Source organism: Opisthorchis viverrini, assembly GCF_000715545.1.
Source record: "Opisthorchis viverrini unplaced genomic scaffold opera_v5_3, whole genome shotgun sequence".
Taxonomy (NCBI): Eukaryota; Metazoa; Platyhelminthes; class Trematoda; order Opisthorchiida; family Opisthorchiidae; genus Opisthorchis; species Opisthorchis viverrini.
Genome location: NW_008751659.1, coordinates 2,408,721 through 2,427,128, shown reverse-complemented (window position 1 = coordinate 2,427,128; position 18,408 = coordinate 2,408,721). Strand labels below are relative to the sequence as shown.

The 18,408-nt window shown below is 44.4% G+C and overlaps 2 protein-coding genes across 2 annotated transcripts in view; one reads left to right on the top strand and one right to left on the bottom strand.

Annotated features, from left to right (window-relative positions):
• The window catches only part of T265_00332 (hypothetical protein), a gene marked incomplete at both ends in the record, with an annotated part of 40,753 nt that extends 30,584 nt beyond the window's left edge, over positions 1-10,169 (top strand). The window contains 7 exons of the mRNA XM_009164077.1: positions 608-930; positions 1,652-1,898; positions 3,759-4,111; positions 5,437-5,537; positions 6,334-6,667; positions 8,141-8,323; positions 9,903-10,169. Of these exons, the coding sequence (XP_009162341.1) occupies positions 608-930; positions 1,652-1,898; positions 3,759-4,111; positions 5,437-5,537; positions 6,334-6,667; positions 8,141-8,323; positions 9,903-9,944 (1,583 nt within the window). The remainder of the gene's footprint in view (positions 1-607; positions 931-1,651; positions 1,899-3,758; positions 4,112-5,436; positions 5,538-6,333; positions 6,668-8,140; positions 8,324-9,902) is intronic.
• A 607-nt stretch (positions 10,170-10,776) lies between these two features.
• Positions 10,777-17,449, bottom strand: T265_00331 (hypothetical protein; the record flags this gene model as incomplete). Its single annotated transcript, XM_009164076.1, has 2 exons — positions 10,777-11,717; positions 17,073-17,449. 2 exons carry the CDS (start codon positions 17,447-17,449, stop codon positions 10,952-10,954), a joined length of 1,143 nt encoding a protein of 380 aa, XP_009162340.1.
• Between the last annotated feature and the right edge of the window lie 959 nt (positions 17,450-18,408).

The following is an 18,408-nucleotide window of genomic DNA, read 5'->3' as shown; positions in this document are numbered from 1 at the left end:
CTTAAACTTTTTGTGCTGCACAAAGGCCGCCTTAAGTTTCACTCGGCAAGATATGTTTTCATGAAGAGAGATATTCATCAGGTTGGCGGAAACTCTTCAATAGCCCACGATCGGTTTTGGACCTTGTTGGGGTCCTCTAAGTATATCAAGACCCTGGTTTCCCGTTAGCCTTATGTTTTACTTGAACCCAGATTGCACAGAATTCGCTAAATAAATTTATCTGCATATCGATTTGAAGAATATTGTGAGCGAAGAGTTCAGCTGGAATTCCGATGAGTCTCTTGTTGAAACCAATTTGGTAAACAAATAATTCTATTTATCGAATCACGTGCAATGTGGTTTCAAGTAGAACATAAGGTTGACACAAACTCGGGTATTGCGCTCACCTGATGTATCCCAAGAAGAGCGAAACCGGTCTTGACTGCCGAAAGGTAATGAAAAGGAATGAAAATGTCTTTTAATTTTTTACTTCGCAGTTGTTTGGTTGGTCTAGATTCTTGACCTCGGCATTGTCTCAGTAGTGCCGCATGCACAAACCAGGTACTTTAACTTTGCATGTATAACCAATTGTGCTTGCTGTTCATTATGATCTCTTTGTTCTGTTCAGTACTCCACGTGGGTGTCGACGATGCTCTGACGAAACTTCGTCGCGAGGCACAACCTTCACACCGGCTGGCCTCATTCCAAATCGGACATGGTTTGTGGCCGCCATCGACTCTGGCTGAAGAAGAAGACCGCTGCCACTCCACAGAGGAACCAGCTGTCGATTGTTCCACACTCGAGAGTGAATCTGATGCGTGTTTTCTTAGACCACTGGCGGCAACTTCTATCTCACCTTTTGATGTGTCGTTTTCAACAGTTCAAAATGCGGACGATTCACCCCTTGTACTGCTTCAGCCTGGACTCAACAAAATTCAACTTAAAGCTAATGTGAGAAGGAAGCAAAATTTTTTCATTGTACTACCATGCAACTACCACAGAAGCACGCATTATGAGTGGTCAATCTGGTTAACGGGTGTCTTTGGATGGTAGTTGGTTTATGGTTCTTTCTTCACTAGATTAGTTACCGCCGTCCATTTAAACGGCGGTTTTGCTTCTCATCTGAGCTATTTCGACAAGTCAAATAGCAGCAATTGAAGGCGATCGGAAACCTGGACCGTCTAAACACGCTCATGACTTATTGATCCCTACTGTTTGATGATGGTTGACCTGCTAGTAGGGCCACTCATTGAGTACTATGTGTACTCCGGCTTAGCACCAAGGAAATGCCAACTTGAGTAATATGTTTGGGCTTGGTGATGTCGACAGACTGAACTGCAGCGTTCTCGTTTAGCATAAGTATTGAGCAAAAGTTGTAGAAAATGACTTGATGTCTCTGGGAACACTACCTTCTTTACATCATCTATGTGTTCGCAGTGTTCGTGGATTCCCTAATTTTATGCTAGTCCTGGGGCGAAAAGTACGGTTGATTAGAGTCAGTGACAATTTACTCTGATTCAAACTTTGACCAGTGGAAGTTTGTACTTCCCTTGCTTCATTGTAGCCCTATGAACTCCTAAGTCAGGCGAGTATTCACCTTGGTTTGTGGAAGGAAGATATTTTTTACGCCATCCCATTTTGAAAACTCATCCCGTTTACCGTTCTCTTCCAGTGTCGCGGTTTCTTTCTTCCAAAGAAGCTGTTTCTGACTATTGTGGACCGGGAGCGAACAAGGGATCCTAAGGAACCAGCTACCTCGTCGCCCAGTTTCTTAAACGCAAATGGTTCATTCAAAATGTGCTACGATATTCGTGCCTCTGACTTTTCTGTCACGTGGACCGATCAACAATTGTTAGATTACCTGTTGCCCACAGTCTGTGTGTCTTCGGCATTCTGTGATAAAACTTGCACAATTTCCGGTGAGGATACGTGTAAAGTTCTTTTCCTACACGTAACCACTTCTTATCTACTGAGTTACTAAGAATCTATACTGCTTTTGTGCTCGCTACCTGGGACACATTATGACAGGAAATTGGCGATACATATTGCAGCGCTACAGGAAAATTGGTTACCATTCGTAAGCCTCGTGGCTTTTGTTCTTTGCAACTTCTGTGTCCTTGTAGAGGTGTTCAAAATACTAACCAACCCTGTTGGTTTTGCGGAGTAACTGGTGACGATGAAAGGGGAAAACACACCGAGACTACTATGTGTTTTCGGACTTGGTCATTTCGTGACTCCTAGTGTTTTATATACAGTTTTTGGCGATCGTTCGTCAGGGAGCACAGTCGTTACCGCATACTAATATCTTTCAAGATAGTGTCCTTTCGCAGTCTACTACGGGCCTTGACGCTTATACAATATTTTCCTTGTACTCTGATTTGGAGAAGCTGATATAAATAGGTCACGTGAGATAGTTTAGGAGAACTACTGGCCTATATGTTGTGAATAACTTGCACACTCATGTGGTCATTCTAGAGAGAGGTCGTTAGTTGAAGGATCTTTCGAGGAGGTTAGTAGTGTGGTTCAGAATACTACTGTAGGTAACTGTGTTGGGTTCCCGTTTACTTTTCAACCGGCATTGTATCACTTTTAAGTGGTGCAATCTTTGTGTTATTCAATATCTTAACAGACGCACATTCATTACGTTCAATTTAAGTTCGGAATAGCTATATGCAACACCATGATTGATTTTGCTTCACACTGGTCCCGTCTTTTGTCGTGCTCCTTAGAGAAACGATAAGGTCTGCAGTGGATATAGCTAATTACGATAGTGGGATAGCTCAATTCTACCGGATTTGTCAACAAATTAGGTACTGCACCTTTTTCGGATACTTGGTAAGGCTTGAGGACCACATAAATCTCCCCAATTTCATGCGTGAAAAATCGGTTAGTTAGACTTAAATGTCATCACCATTCGCGCTTACGTCGTTCGAAATAGTGAATAGAGATTCAGGTTACTACTACGTTCAAACAAGCTGTGTTAATCAAAACCCCGTCAGCTTAGTTAATTCACATCCGTGTTAGCACACGAAGTATGAATTTTTCGCATACAAGTCTGTTTTATGGTCACCATCAAACCATTGGTAACAGCCACTCACTCGGCTGTTCAGCGGGCATCGGTTGAGCGTTTTTAGGGCTCATTGAACTCAAAGTAGCTGCCTTTATTAGACTGCTGCCTTGGCTTTTCGATTCTTTCAGTCCAGGTCAGACCCACGTAGGCAGTATCTCTGTCTTCATGTTTTCCGTAAGTGACATGGTGTTTCGGAATCGACAGAATGCCACGGTCGAACGGTCTGATTTTGTGAATGTTCTCAGCTCGTCCCAACCTGATTTCATCGTGTTTATACTGGAATTGCATTCGTTCCCGGTTTCGACAAGCGCCAATTTAGGCTGAGGACAACATGATTTTCGTCCTACCTGTGTTGATTGTAATTTCAGTGGTACGTACCATGTTATCAAACAAGTGACAATACCACTACCAATCCACATTAGTCTGCTTTCCATTTCGCTATTCTCCTTTCCTTCCGTTTTCAATCGAGACAGCGCAGATATCCGGTGAGGAGTGACTTTTCACCATGACATTTGCTGTTCCTAAGTCGCTCTTCTATTGTCATGAGCAACCTAGCGATATTCCCGTTTTCATAGATTTCCAGAAGACCCAAAACGAAATGGTATGATCACTGTCTTCTTTGTAGAACGTTTTTGTATAACATTAAGGCTGGTAACCAATTTCAATTTGATCGGGAACCTGGTGTTTTCTCTATTTACCCTCGCTGCAGTTATTTTAGGTCTGAGACAAACTGTTCCTATCGTCCTTCAACCTGGAAAACTTGGTTTACCTACCAACAGCACTACAGGCGTCACTCTCTACCGACTACTTCCGAACATTTACCAAAATAACTTATCTTCCCAGGCCAAGGTTAAACTGGGACCAAGTGACTATATAGTCACATCACCAACAAAACAAAAGCCCGATTCGGATGGCCAGCAACCACTCCCATATCCCTATGACTATCAGGACGGTCCTGTTTCCGTTGAATTTTCTCAGACTGATTGCGAAAACACTGATTCACCACCTTCAGCAAAATTATCAAGGCCCCTGTGGCTGACTCCGATCACAGATTCGGATGAAGTATGTTTTTTTGATTTTCTTGTTATCTAAATACCCATACATAATTAATCCCCTTAGAAACACGAGCACGGGTTTTAGTTGAACCGTCACGTCTCAATCCAAGATCACTTGAATACCTCAGCTTTGAATATCGCAATCGTTAGCTAGTCTCGCATGATTCTTCAGAATTTTACCAATGTTAACAAGTTTTTAGAAGTTATCACAATTCGCACTGAGGTATGACACATAAATCTCCCACCTGGAACCCGGTAACGATGTTTTCCCTCTCTGATACCAAATCAACCGCCGTACATCTGTATTCGCCTTTACCCATCAAACTTTGGAATTAACAGTCTCGAAATGAGCCTTTTCCAACCGTTGCAACCGACGCGCAGCAAGACTATTGAAAACTGCAGATACATCGAAGTTCTCATTCTGCTTAGCGGTCAGGCTGTGGATGCTTCAGCAGTAACAAGTAGGAATTCAATTTCCGTTTCCTAAAAGAATACTAAATTTTCCAATGAAAACGCCTCCATCAAATGTGAAATATTCTTATCCATTAGACAAAGGTGGCTTACTGAGTGCCTCCTGGAAGGCCTTGTCGTTTGACTTCAGGGCCTAAGGCAATGATGGTTAATTTTAGAGCACCATACAACGCAAATAAATGATAGATGGCTCTGCTTATCCGCCTTTTACGGCTTGGTTCAAGTTATCATTAAGATTTTCTGGGGAGAATCTATATCAGTTATGTGTCCAACACCGCAAATGTGCGTCTGTGTGAAGAACTGGACCAGGAATGATCTAACTTGCGGGTGAAGCGTTGTTCATGAAGGAGGATGGAGTCGGTTAGGGGTTACTCCAGCTGTCGCAGTGCTGCACGGGACTGCGGTGATTGCGAGGCGTGCTGTGGACGATGCGCAACCTCCGAGTGGCTGTGGCCGTGTGCGACACATGCTAAGCAATTGGATCAACCAGTGTTTTGTAGGTTTCATATGCCAGCCAGTTTGGACTGGATTACCTTATTCGTTGGTTAACTCGCTTAGTCGTGCGTACATAGTATTCCACTGTACAACAGCAACACAAGGAACCTGGACATGCTGTCTGCAATGCACCATTAGTCTGGGCCGAGAAAAATGTCACCCGGTGTGTTCTGTGTGGTCATTCTCGCCTATAAATTTTCTTCCTACCCTAACGAATGATGAAGTGATGTCAGGAGGTTGGTCCGCCGATTGCTGTTTGATAACTAAACTGCGGTTCGTGTTTTGAAAAGTATCGTTTCAATACGTCATATCACTCATTGCTAATCGCTGACTGGTCCATATATCTTTGTATACTTATCTCTGCAGTTCTTCTTGGCAATGCCGTCCGGATACTTGTGTCGACTTCCCGTCAAGGTCATTCGCCCGTTTGTGATCATGCTCAATATCTACACAATACATCCATCCGAGTGAGTTTTTATCTCTGTTTACAGTTGATTCATTCAGTCTATATTTATTCACTAACAAAAGACTAGTTTCACAACACCTAACGATCCACTATAATGGGTGTAAAGGTAATGGTTTCGGTAATTCGTCGGTAGTCATCGTTAACAATTTTTCGGTTGGTGACTCCGAGTTTGAAAACCTTCATTTCATTCGCGAAAACTCTGGTTTTATGGTTATTAACCTTACTTTTTCCTGTTATCCCTTACTGCAACTGTCCATTCTTAACTTTCTGTGGTGAGATCTTCATAGACGGAGTCGCATTCCTGTTTCCGAAGTCTAGGAGCCTCAACTAGAGACTAAGATAATCGAAGGCAATTTAGCAATAATTGATTTCCTCAGCGACGATGTCCATCCTGAATCAGGCCTGGGTTGAGAACTTTTTTACTAATTTGTTATCGCCTGAACAAGTGCCTCTCGGAGAGTACCACGGAATTGCCTCCCTTTTCGCTGTAAGGTAGCTCGCTTCTCTTCAGTCTTCATAGCGTGTTCTAAGCTGGGGATACGAACATTCAGGCATGAGCGTGGCAGTTTTCAAGCCTAACCCCAGCCTTCACGTGGCAACTATGTTACAGATGCAACTACAGGATGAGTAGGTGCGTGTTTCCAGGACAGGCAGCCACCTTCGATCATACCTACTCGACAGTGAAAAGCGAGGCAGCTTGTTATGAGTTTAGCGTGACACTATCATGACTCTACTTCATCAAGTTTTCCTTGTTTTTAAGGTGGTGTTATATCTTCCGCTTTTTGCTAATTTTTTAGCACCGTGGTATTCGCCATACGGATCGCCTGCAAAGACATTCCAGAACAGCGACACTCAGCAAAGCGACCTCTCAAGCCTACACCAGACAAGCCTCTGACTTTTTTATTATCACAGTTCCAGTTTATGATAACTGCTCCGACAGCACAAGACAACTTCAGCGCACCGTCTTCCCGGAAGGGTTCGACACTAGAAACACCTGTGTTCTCGGTTCCAACGTCTTTGGTATCCAGTCGCAAAGGCTCTATTCTACATATGAATGTTGCTGAAACTCAAGTACCGGGTCTCTCCGATTGCATGTTCGCTAACCCAGTGGATCCGCGCTGCACACATATCGTATGTGATCCATGTGTATTTCAGGCACCACGGAACGCGTAACTGTCTCAATTTCTGTTCTTACAATTCGCTGTCGCTTCACACAAAACAAATAGGTCTATCAACTCCAATGTATGGGTGTTGTCTTTCTACTTCCCCCATCGTTGATGACTAGAGCTAGGACGAACTAGAATCACCATATTAGGAACCAACGCTTCGAAGACTGTTTTGGTTGAAACATACGCTTGCTTAATCACCACACTTCTAAGAAAGCTTCGTATTCCTTGTTGGCAAATCTTTTGTCAGGGACACGCCTTGAGTTAGCAGCCACTTTCAAACTGGAATGGCGCCTTCGCAACTAGAATCCATGTGATCCTCCTTGCGTGTAACCAGAGGTCCTACGTGGCACGATACGTGGCCGCTCCCAGTAGCTCACATGCGTGTTAATCAGATGTGCTTACTTCAACATTATTAGAATAATTTGCCTACTTGTTCTTGGTTGTCTCCCTTCTGTCTTTCCGTTGTCTGGCATAGCGTTTTCTTCATAGTTATATGGTAGATAAGTGCCATAATGTGACTTATTGAGGTCGACAGTGATGATCCCGGAACATAGCAGACCTAATTTACACCATTGACTTCAAAACTGCACTTATTGTGGCAGTTCGGTTGGATAACACCATGTTCGGTCACTTCAGATTGCCACTGGGTTAGGAGGTAGGAGTGGTAAAGAAATTCAGTAACAATCCCATGGTTATTCTACTTCGTTTAGTCACTGCCAACCTGTGTGAAGTTATATTCCTGGTGAAAATACACCCGATGTTTGTATTCTTGAAGAATCTGTCAATAGTGGTCGAGCTAACTGTTGCATAAATTAGCCTTAGATGTCAGCGTTTTGTTTGTGATGAGAAGGTAAATGTTTATGGTTGCACACTTGACAGATAGTCCAAACCGAACATTCTTCAAAAACAGTAGCCAGTTGGATTGGGACACTCTTGATCTGAGGACGGTAGGAAAGTAGTGTATGTGACTGGTGTGACTAGTGGATGGATTCTCAGTCTGGTAGTCGAATCTTGCGCACAAATTTATGCTAAATTCTCAATCAGATGGAAAACGGAAATAATAGTATAAGAGATAACAGTCTCAAAGTGGCAGATATCAAGTGTCAGTGACCCCCTGGGTAATCTGGTCAGATTGTATTTGGACTTCCGATTTCCCAGAAGCGCCGTACCTACGCACACGGTTTATGGTCGAAAAACTCAGATAAACTGATTTTCGATTAACCTTTTCAACTTCATGAGTAGTTCTCTCATTGACGCCTATAACCCACTCAGTCATTATATCAACCAGTGCCCTGCGAGACCCCCGCTTTTTGCCCTCAGTCCGTGATAATTTGTAATACCAGATTCCAGTCCTATACCTAATTCCCTATGGGTGCAGACGCATGTTTTTAAACTTACTGGTTGTATGCTCCGTCTTCGTTTTCACCATACACAGGAAGTAAATCGACTTTGTCCGGTGAATTTGCTGTTTCGCGTCAAGTTCAGCGAGTTCCGTCCATTTGTGAAGTCACTTTTGAAACGCTTTGGTCATTCCCCAGTGGCGCGATTCTCCTGCGCATTCAGCTTCGCCGATGATCCTGATTACGAAGCACAGCTAACGTTCAGTCGGGCAATCTCGGTATGTCTCCTCTGTTGCCATCCGCTTGCTGTGCATCCGACTGGTGTTTATCGCACCATTATTCACTTATATCATTCATGGTTTCATCCAGCTGCACTGTGACGGGCTGGTTTCCTGTTTGTTCCGAGTCGTTGCTGCGGATGCACGTCTATCGTGGAGGTTGATACAGTGTTATGCCGTTTGATTTCTACCCACTCTTGCCATCAGTCATTTTACTGGGAGCGATATTCACTGTAGATTCTAGGTCAATTGACTGGGTAATGTAGGGAATGCATCCAGCGGTACCTTAATGATCATTATCTTCGATCTTTATTTCGCCTCAACGAGCATTGTTACCCGTGCTGGTGTGTCCACTCTCCGACCGTGGTTTCAACTCTCATTTTATCAGGACACCTGACAGCGTATCGTTCACGTGGGCTTCTCCGCTTAGCAGTTTCAAAACCGAATGCCGTGGACTGGCGTTCCGACCGCAAACAGATCGCGGGGAGAGATCATATCAGTATGTGCTGATCAAGGGTCTCGATGATATATTGGAACGCGCAAAGCGGCGAAATTAAGTTGATCCCTTCCAAGAAGAAATCTGTTTTGTCTAAGCTACTGAAACCCCATTAGTATTATCACAGTTTCGCAGTTGCCTCAACTTCACTCAGTAGCTTGTTCCAGCTTCTCAGAGATTAGGACTCTCATACTAATGACGAATCCTATATCACGTGAATTCCTCAACTGCATCCCACATGTACTTTGTGCAAGATACAGCCAATCCACAGAATGATCACGATCACCGATCTACAGTAGCATTCCTCATTCCATCCACCATGGTAAATCTATAGCAGTTTCTCACTAGCGCAACTTAATAGGAGCTTGATCACTTCCTTTGGAACACGATTTTACTTGTTTTCCCTATATTGAAACCGGAGGGTGGCATTCTCCTCGCTTCAGCCGTTTCATCCGGAAATTCGGGCCACTTCAAACTTCCTGGTGAAACTGAGCGTATGCGTGCTTTCCTCTAGGTTTGGTGGCGTCCTTTCGAAGATAACTGTACCGGAAAAGGGCCGGCCACACATGTAATATACATTCAGTTGGGTTACATTGGCTTCCAGTACGGGCAGGCAATCCAAACCAACCAGCCGGTTGCACTTTCTGGGGTATTCTGATTTTTGCTACAATTTTACAGCTCTCTGCATCCACTCTTCTTGGATGCCTGGTCTGTTTTATGAAGTTTTACTCATCCGTACCCAGCGAAGCCATGGACGGCTGCTTAACCGCAACTGGGGCTTGAGTTCAGATCACCGCGCAACTAATTTTTGTGACTACGAACCAAAACATTTAAGCCATACTACACCAGTCAAGTTTTTTCTACAGGATGAGTGTTTTCATCGCGCGTAGCCATCACTGTACTGCCGATTACATTCACACCCCAGTGAATTGCGGTACAACGTATCCATTAAGAATTCTGTGTGTCACCGCTTGATTGCACGCCACATTCCGTCACACACCAGCTTGAGTCGCGTTCGACCGTCTACATTTTATCGATACCTTGTGCTTACAACTACCTAACGGTTACCCCTGATCCTTTCAGCCTGTACGTCAGCGTGTCCCCGAAAAACTCAAGCCTGCGTGAATAATCCGGAACAGCACGCGGACCAGTAACCAAAACTTACCATATCAGCTCGATCGGCTACTCTAACCACACATTCCATTTCTTAATTTTCTGATGAAGTTTTTGCGTCTTTGATGCTCCTGTCTTCTGTGATCATCTATGTTTGCTCACCGCTTGTCTTTTGCCAAAAAACGATCAACTTCGTTTACGAGCTACCTGTTTTTCCGAGTAAATATGATGTTCGTGAAACCGAATCTCCCTGAAATAATGATTCTAGGCTGTGGGGTAACCAGTTCAGGTCGCAAAAGGTCTGGAATCCTCATAGTCTACACTCAGCTCGTGTACTCCTTCATTAGCATCTTACATTAGTAAACAATGCATAATTTCCTGGTGGGTTCAGTTTCGTTGGACAATCATGAGCCGTGTATATTTGTACGGTGGTTCGAGTTGCCGCAGTTTCTGGTAACGGACAGTGTAATACAGGAGCCCAGAAAAAAGAAAAGACAAAAGGCGCGGTGGGTTAATTATTAAGAGTAGGGGAACAGATACGATACCACCACCGGTTGCGTGACTTAGACATGTTGGTGAGGGTCTCTAACCATTGATTTGGTAGTCAGACATGTCAGAACCACACTGTGAGCACCTACGTCTGACTGATCTGTCAGACACTATTCATGAAGCAGTTGTCATACTACTTCTCCAATCTAGAAGCCTGGCCACCGAACACTAACCCAGGCATCTATACCCACCACTACTCTTACGGACCCTGAACACGAATTAAACGCTGTTGAAGAGAGAATCCGATTTTGAAGTAGAATTGAAACATCCATGACAGCTGAGTAGAGTAGATACAAAGAACTATGGATTATATATTATGAATGTGAATTTGGCGTATCAAGTCTCCTAAATACATCAGCTGCAAAATAAAAGAGGAATCGAGTAAAAAAATCAATTAAAAAAGTTATGTCGCTTTGCATGATTGTCTATATCCACTACAGGCTGGGTTTTCTTGACAATGCAACCATACCTCATAGTTGGTCGCACACGTCCAAAATGTACGTAGTATTCTGCGTGTAAGCCGGACCACCAGAATGAAGAAACCGGGCCGGAAAATTAGGTTGGTTGCAGGCATTGGGCCAGCCTTGTACTTCTAAGGCTAACCCTGAGCTCGCCTCATAGGGAAGACCATGCTTCCCAACAGGGTCAATTTTCGGATCCAGATAGTGGCCTGTGTAAAACTGAGCTCCGGGTTGATCTGTGTGGACACGCAGGCGGATTCCGGATGGTGCATAAAATACAGCGGCACGGGGTTTGTTGATGGTAGTTTCGTTGAAAACGTAGTAAAGGTCGTAGCCAGGATTGTTCCTGTCACCAAGGGTGTTTATTCCTGAGAAGACGGGGCGGAAATTTCGTAAATCTTGTGGAGTACCCTTTTCCACAGAGATAAGACGACCAGTAGGGATGAGCTCAACCGGTTCCAGCTCAACATACTTCTCGGCGTCAATAAAAACTTCGTGTTTGGCCAAACATGACGGACCTGATGAGTGGCCAGCTAGGTTCCATAGAGTGTGGTTTGTAAGATTAATCGGACAGGCAGTCTGAGGCACCGGAACCAAACTGGCATGATACTCAATCCGGAGTTCGACTGTCTGTACCACACGACAGAATGTATACTTGACTTCGATCCGCATTGTACCGGGGAAGCCGTCTGCATCGTTAGGTGAAATATGGGTTAGGGTGATTGACTGTCCGGTTAACTCGCTAATGTCCCAAAGTACGCGGGAGAGGCCTTTCCTGTAAGACGTCAGAGTAGGGAACGAGGGCGACTGAGTGCGAAAGCTTAACAACTAGAAAAGCGGATAAATTCAAGGCGATGATCAAACAAAAATGCCAGCGTAATACTCTTTTCGGGAGCACTCATACTGTTTCCTACTTCAGCGTATTACGTATTCGAAGATTTAAATCAAACCGAGGCCAAAGTAACTTTCAGGCTACTAGTAGAGTTGGGCACTGTTTTCGACGTTTCCCTTCGCGCCCCTTTGGCCGACACGTTTTTTCGAGTAAGAAGTAAACATACAAGCTGGAACCGAGGTTTTCTTTCCATAAGAGACTGTCTGGACCTACCATATTCCCCATTGTATCGCATGCCTCCGCGACTTTTTAGCTGCGTTTGATTCGATTAACCCTGAATCACTGCGGACAGCCTCCTAGTTGATGATGTTCCCGCAACTCGTCAATCTCAAGGCATATTGCCCATCAATGAGGGCTCCAGTTAGGATATACTACGAACACATCATGGAATTTGACATCGTGTCTGTTGTGCAACACTGCTTACTGTTGTCGGTGCTGGTCATTTGAGCAGTCACGGGAAGGATAATCTCGTGTACACCTACGTCCTCAAGGTTCAAAAACATACTTTGATTATGATGACATCGTTTTTATGAATGGGGGATCAAGAAAACTCCAGACCGTACTGAGCAATCTAATTCACAGTGCAGCAGAGGACCAAGTTTTTTTTCTATCTGCATTGAATGTCTGACTACCAGCTCAGTGTCTCCACTGATAATGTCAGTACTGGTCTGGCATCTGTCGGGCAAAACAATGATGAAATTGTAAATCTTTAGCTCCTGTATCGTGTCGCGGATGGTGTTGTCAGTCCGCGGGACAAGTGAAATCTTCGCTCAATACGGGGAAATGGAACAATTTAATCTGCATACGGTCCAAGAATTCCTTCAGAACAATCAAAATTGATTCACGGTTTGTGTAGATCTGACTGCAGGTCGCTGCGCCTCGTGAAATATGTATGCCGCACATTTCTGAAGCCGAACAATCCGCGTTAGAAGAGAGTCGGTTGAACTTGGAGTAAGTAACAGACGGAGCGTTGCTCGACGAAGTTTAATCCCCGACTAAGAGTTTCCCCCGCAAGGACTCAACGTGCAAAACAATTGAGAATCACCAAAATTATCTGTTTCGAAGTGTTTTAAGTAATCCCGTATACCGGTTATCATATTAATAATGGAAACTGGAAATTACAAGTCGGCCATCACGGAGTATATCTTCCCACGTTGGGAAGGATTAGACCGTCAATGCGTTTCGTCAAACGGATGTTACTCAACAGTAGTTATTGAAGACCTTGTCCATCTTAAAACATCCGGACATTTTTATAAGATGTCATGATAAAAACCACAGGGGAACTGAGGATGAATCTTGAAGCGTGTCCGCAATGACCCAAAAGTTATTCGACGTTAGCTTGAGGTGTCCCAAGGGTCATTCGACATCCCATGAAACTAGAAGCTTTGTGAACCCCTCAGGACATCTGAGTTACTCTTGGATGTATGACAACATTACACTTTTTCGATAATCTTAAAAATATCAATAGAGTATCCTGTGTCGAGGAAAACTGTAGGATAAAATCAACCGAAATGCATTGTACTATCCGGGCAGTGTAGTCAGCAATTTACTTGCGGGTTTTTCGTTCAACCTAACAAACCACTCCAACTTCTTGCAGCAATGTCTTTCCGTATGAAACGCGAGTCCATAACGTTAAGTCTGTCGTGTCTGCTATACCACTGAATTTGCCACCTAAAAAGTAACATAACCTATTTTGTTTTGACGGGAAACTCAACCGGATCTCTTGTTTATGACATTCTTTGACTGAATGTGTTGCACAAAGGCCGCCTTATGTTTCAGTTGGAACGATAGTCGAGAGATGGCAGTATGTTTTCTTGAAGGAAACTACTCAGGGGTTGGTTGTCGAAAGGCTTCAGCTTCAGTTGGAACGATAGTCGAGAGATGGCAGTATGTTTTCTTGAAGGAAACTACTCACGAGGTCGCTGTCGAAGAGGCTTCAGCAAACTAACAAATAGCTTCCTTCAACAACAACAACAATCGTATTTCACCTTCAATTGAGGTCCATTTGAATGAGACGGGTAATCCAAGTTTGTTGGGATATTAACCCACCTCCTATTATCGAGCAAGAATCTACCGGCTCCAGTCTCTATTTCCTCACAATGCACTGCTGTCTACCTGCAGGCGAAGTGCCATCGACGAATCTCAGCAGCTTGTGTGCCTGATGCATCTGTCCAAGTATCGTACGGGGGCAACGCGGATCGCAAGTCACTCACACACGTCCACGGCCCTCCCCTTCCCCATCGATATCATCATCATGTTAATTGGAAATAGCGATGCTCAGCTATCAGGCAGTCTTAGGAAAGGAATGTTATGGTAGGAAGTGCGAAGAACTAAGAGGAGTGGAAGAAGAAAGAAAATGTATGCCCTAAGAAAAAACAATAAAGAACAGAGTTGAGCATCATCGGAATAAGACACCAGCAGTGGGATTAAACCAGCATTCTATGTGAAACTTATCAAACGTGAGTACAAAGCACGGCAGTTAGACGGCACCGCTACTGAAAGTAAACTAGGAGCATCTTGTACGGATTCCTCTCAAAGGACAGGTGCAACAGGGAACACATGAAACCAAATTACACTGAGCCGACAAACTGCCAACAGGTCTGCGAATAAAGCATATTGGTTCATCTGATATTACTTCTCAAGCATGTAGGTCAGCTGAAAGGTCCAATCAAAGCCCATGCATCCAAGGAAAATGTACTAAGCGATGTTTTATCCAATAAAAGTTTGCAGCACTGCTCCGACTGTTAATATTTCCCAACTTACTATACTCTATATGGGGACACTCAAACCATTTATAACTTCGAGATACTGTACATTTAGTTGTTCGATAGGAATCATTATCATCACCAGAAACAGACATTAGTGTTGATACAGCATTTTAATTGTAGAACCATTGAGTGTAAGAGGAGCTGGTACTGGCCTACCGCAAGCATTCTGGGGTCTAAAGACCTGCAAACCCCCAATCACACAATCTCGAATGAAGCCGAATGCACGAATGTCACTGACATCTATCACTCACCAGTTATTGCGATGTCCCTAGCCAAACACACGGAGGGTGCGTCACGGACACCGTATCGTGGAAGGAGGACCGAGCCAACAACATATAAACCCTACGTACTCTCTTTAACACCCTTCTTTCACGTCACACTTCGTCCACCTCACGATTCGCGCTATTCTGAACGAGATACGGACAACAAACACGTCTCCGCAAACGATATTTTTGCATGCAACTGAAGTACATTCTGTACAACCAAACACCCACTTTCTAATGACCTCGCTGATGATGATGAAGGTCGTTTAGCTGCAGCATCTATTCGGTGTCTAGTTGCCATGCCACCCGAGGGATGCACAAGGGCTGGAATACTGCCAGGCTACCAAAGCCTAGACAAGAGGAATCGAGAGGTAGAGGTCGGGTTCGAAACACGGACCTTCCTGTCAGTAAATTCGTGCTCTGACCACTGAGCCATCTCGCACTGACGTCATTAAGAATTCACCGGCGCCTCCATCACCAGAAACACATGAGACATTGGTGATGGAAATCCTGAAGATACCTCATATCACCTCTCCGCAAAGTTCAGGTCCCTCAACCATACAACAACACGGGCCTTGTTGTGGTACACGCGACCCTTAGTACCCAGCGACGCCACAAGTGACGCAAATAAGCAAACGTGATTCGGATCTGTGAGATTAGTGCTCTGGCTTCATCAAACACCCTTCTATCAGAACGAATACAATTACCCAGGTGCATAATTTAGCGCAAACTCCAGTGCTTTTACTTTAATTTCCCATAGGCCACATGCTCGATGCGCGACTTTGTACTTTGTACGCAAAGTGCATGCCAAAAGATGATATGATGGTAACCAGTCTATTGAACACGGCTTGTGTTCCGCTTTGATCTTCAAGGATGAGGGCGATATCGTCTGCGTGCTCTAGACTGATCAGGAACAACTTGAACACCGGGGTTTCGAAGATTTTCAGGCGTTTGCCTCATTATTTCATCAATGATGAAGTTGAACAAGAATGCACAGAGTGGGCATTCTTGTCGGACACCATTTTTGTAGCGAACCTTTTGGAGAGCTCACCATACACTCTCACCCGCCCAGGAGTATGTGAATATGGGGATCGGATTATGCACACAAACTTCTGGGGCATACCCTGCTGGGTAAGTGTACCGAATCGTTCAGCTATAGCACCTTTTCGGCGCCTAACTGTCATGCCACCAGAAAGAAGCGCGAGGGTTGAGACACTGCCAGGTTGCCCGAGCCTAGACAGAGGAAGTTGGGAGGCAGAACTCAGATTCAAACCACGGACCTTCCGGTCAGTAAATTCGCGCTCTAACCACTGATCCATCTTGCCCCCAAGAGCACTGGCCGATATGCGGAATCGAACGCAACCTTGTATTTAGGGACCACCAAGATTGTGGGTTATCTCTTACATGCGATGTTGCTCAAACACGTGATGAATATGAAGATGTGGTCGATGCAGCCTCTACTTGGCCGAAATCCCGCTTGATGTTCCCGTAGACCTGAAAAGCGCTATGAAAAGCACCAGTGGGGAAGTGCGTCGTCGGAGTTACCCTGGTACTTCAGAAGAAGCGTCAGGCTGTGATCGATCCTAACCACCGGTAACAGAGCACTGTGGTCTATTTGGATTAGGGGATGGTGCGTTAATGGGCACAACGATTTCCGCTGTTCAGGAAATTGACACTGCGACGAAACAGTCCGTGACTGGCACGCAACTGAAGCAGGCGTATGTCTAATGAGGTATTCAGTTAGGACTCAGCTGAGTCTTCCGTTTAAAACAAGGTAGTGCAAAATGAGTGTATTTCGTGAATTTCGTAGCATTTCAGTTCAATTAAAACAAAGTTGACGGAAACGTGGAAACCTTGCCTACCTGGTGAGCCCTGAGAAGGGTGAAACCGGCCGTGGGCGGTCAAAGAGTTTTCAGCAACCTTATGAGTAGTTTCTTCCAATTGAGGAAACAGCCGCTCAATTCAGAAGAGCCAGTTGTTGACGTCCCAGGTAAAAGGATAGAGCTTATGCAACAACTGATGTATCAATAGCTTAGGCGCCTGGTCCCTTAGTAGTTAGGCAGTGCATGTACAAACATGTTTACGCGTGCGGTAAGACTAGTGAACCTTCTCCCTAGGGAAGGAACGTCCTCACAACAAAGATTAATCGAACAGTTTCTTCTGCGTCTTTTGCTGGATATGCAAGAACGCAGAGCTGACATACTCACCTCCCTCCATGCACGCAGTGACGATCATCTGAATTGCTTGTCAGCCGGACTACCTTGTCCGTGCCTGGTATCGTAAATTGTGCATTCTCAATCCGTCCAGCTACTCGGCCCACGATCACACCGAGGTAGGGAGGATTTGTTTCATAGCTCTCAGCATCCCTATAACCAAGAACCACGTCAAACATATCCAGGGCTCCATCGGAATTGCGCCCAGGCACACAACAAGATACGATTGCAGCTCCAAAGGTACAGACCTTTAGACAGGCCGGTCGGTTGATACCTGATAAATTTTCTGTCTTTATGGTGACCAGCTGAACTCGTTGCCCATCCGAGGTTACACCGAAATCCTCAACAACTCCAGTACCTTGAGTGGACATCTAAAAATGAATATGAAAATGCTACAAAAAGATCGTGAAACTGTAATCCAGTTAGGAAATAGTTTAATGAGGTTGTCACGAAGACACACTGGTAAAGGGAGAATGTCTCCAATTACTTGGGAGAAGATACTTCACATATTACTTCGCGATGAAGGGCCTTTCACAATGAAAGAACCCCCAAAAATTCTACCTTGGGGAGTGGTTCCCATGAGAGGGTTCAGTCACTGACGCTTTTTTGCTGTTTATAAAGGGCAAGACTACACAGCCTAGCGTACTAATGAAAAAGTGGGAAAATAGTTGTAGTTGGAAGGATACAAGGTCTTTTCGTAGTCACTTCCTTTCTGGAAACATTTTGAAAATAGTGTGCCTTATTAACCTTTCCAAGGTACTACGAGTCAGCCCAAGTAGGAGAAACTACTTACAAGAGTGTGCATATAAATGAGATTCAACCCGTGAAACTTCCAAACATCTGTACGGCATCTTCTTACTCATGAGGAGGTATTTCCTGAAGAAGACAAGATGCACTTTCAGCTCCTCAAAACAGCCGTTCTACTCTGTGGGTGAAACAATACAATGTCGATTATCCTTATACTGCCTGTTGTCTGTCACTCTGAACCACTGACATCAACCACACTGCACTGGACTTCGGCGATCTGGTAACGCTAGGTACTCGCATGGCGGTGAATGTTCAGCAACTTGAATCTGAGAAGTGGGAAGTAGGAGCTACCGATGTGCAGTAGCGCTCTGAATTACTTGCAATCATTTGGTTTTACACAATGAACGAACAATTATATTGGTATTTCTATAGTTGGTAATAATAATTAGCAGAAGCTGATGATCTCAGTCGCAGATGTGAAAGTAGTTAATAGCTGAGTCAATCACACCTAAAAGAAACACTAACCTAGTAAGATCATGCGACAAAATGTTTAAAACGCCTGAGAATAACTGATTTGCCTTGA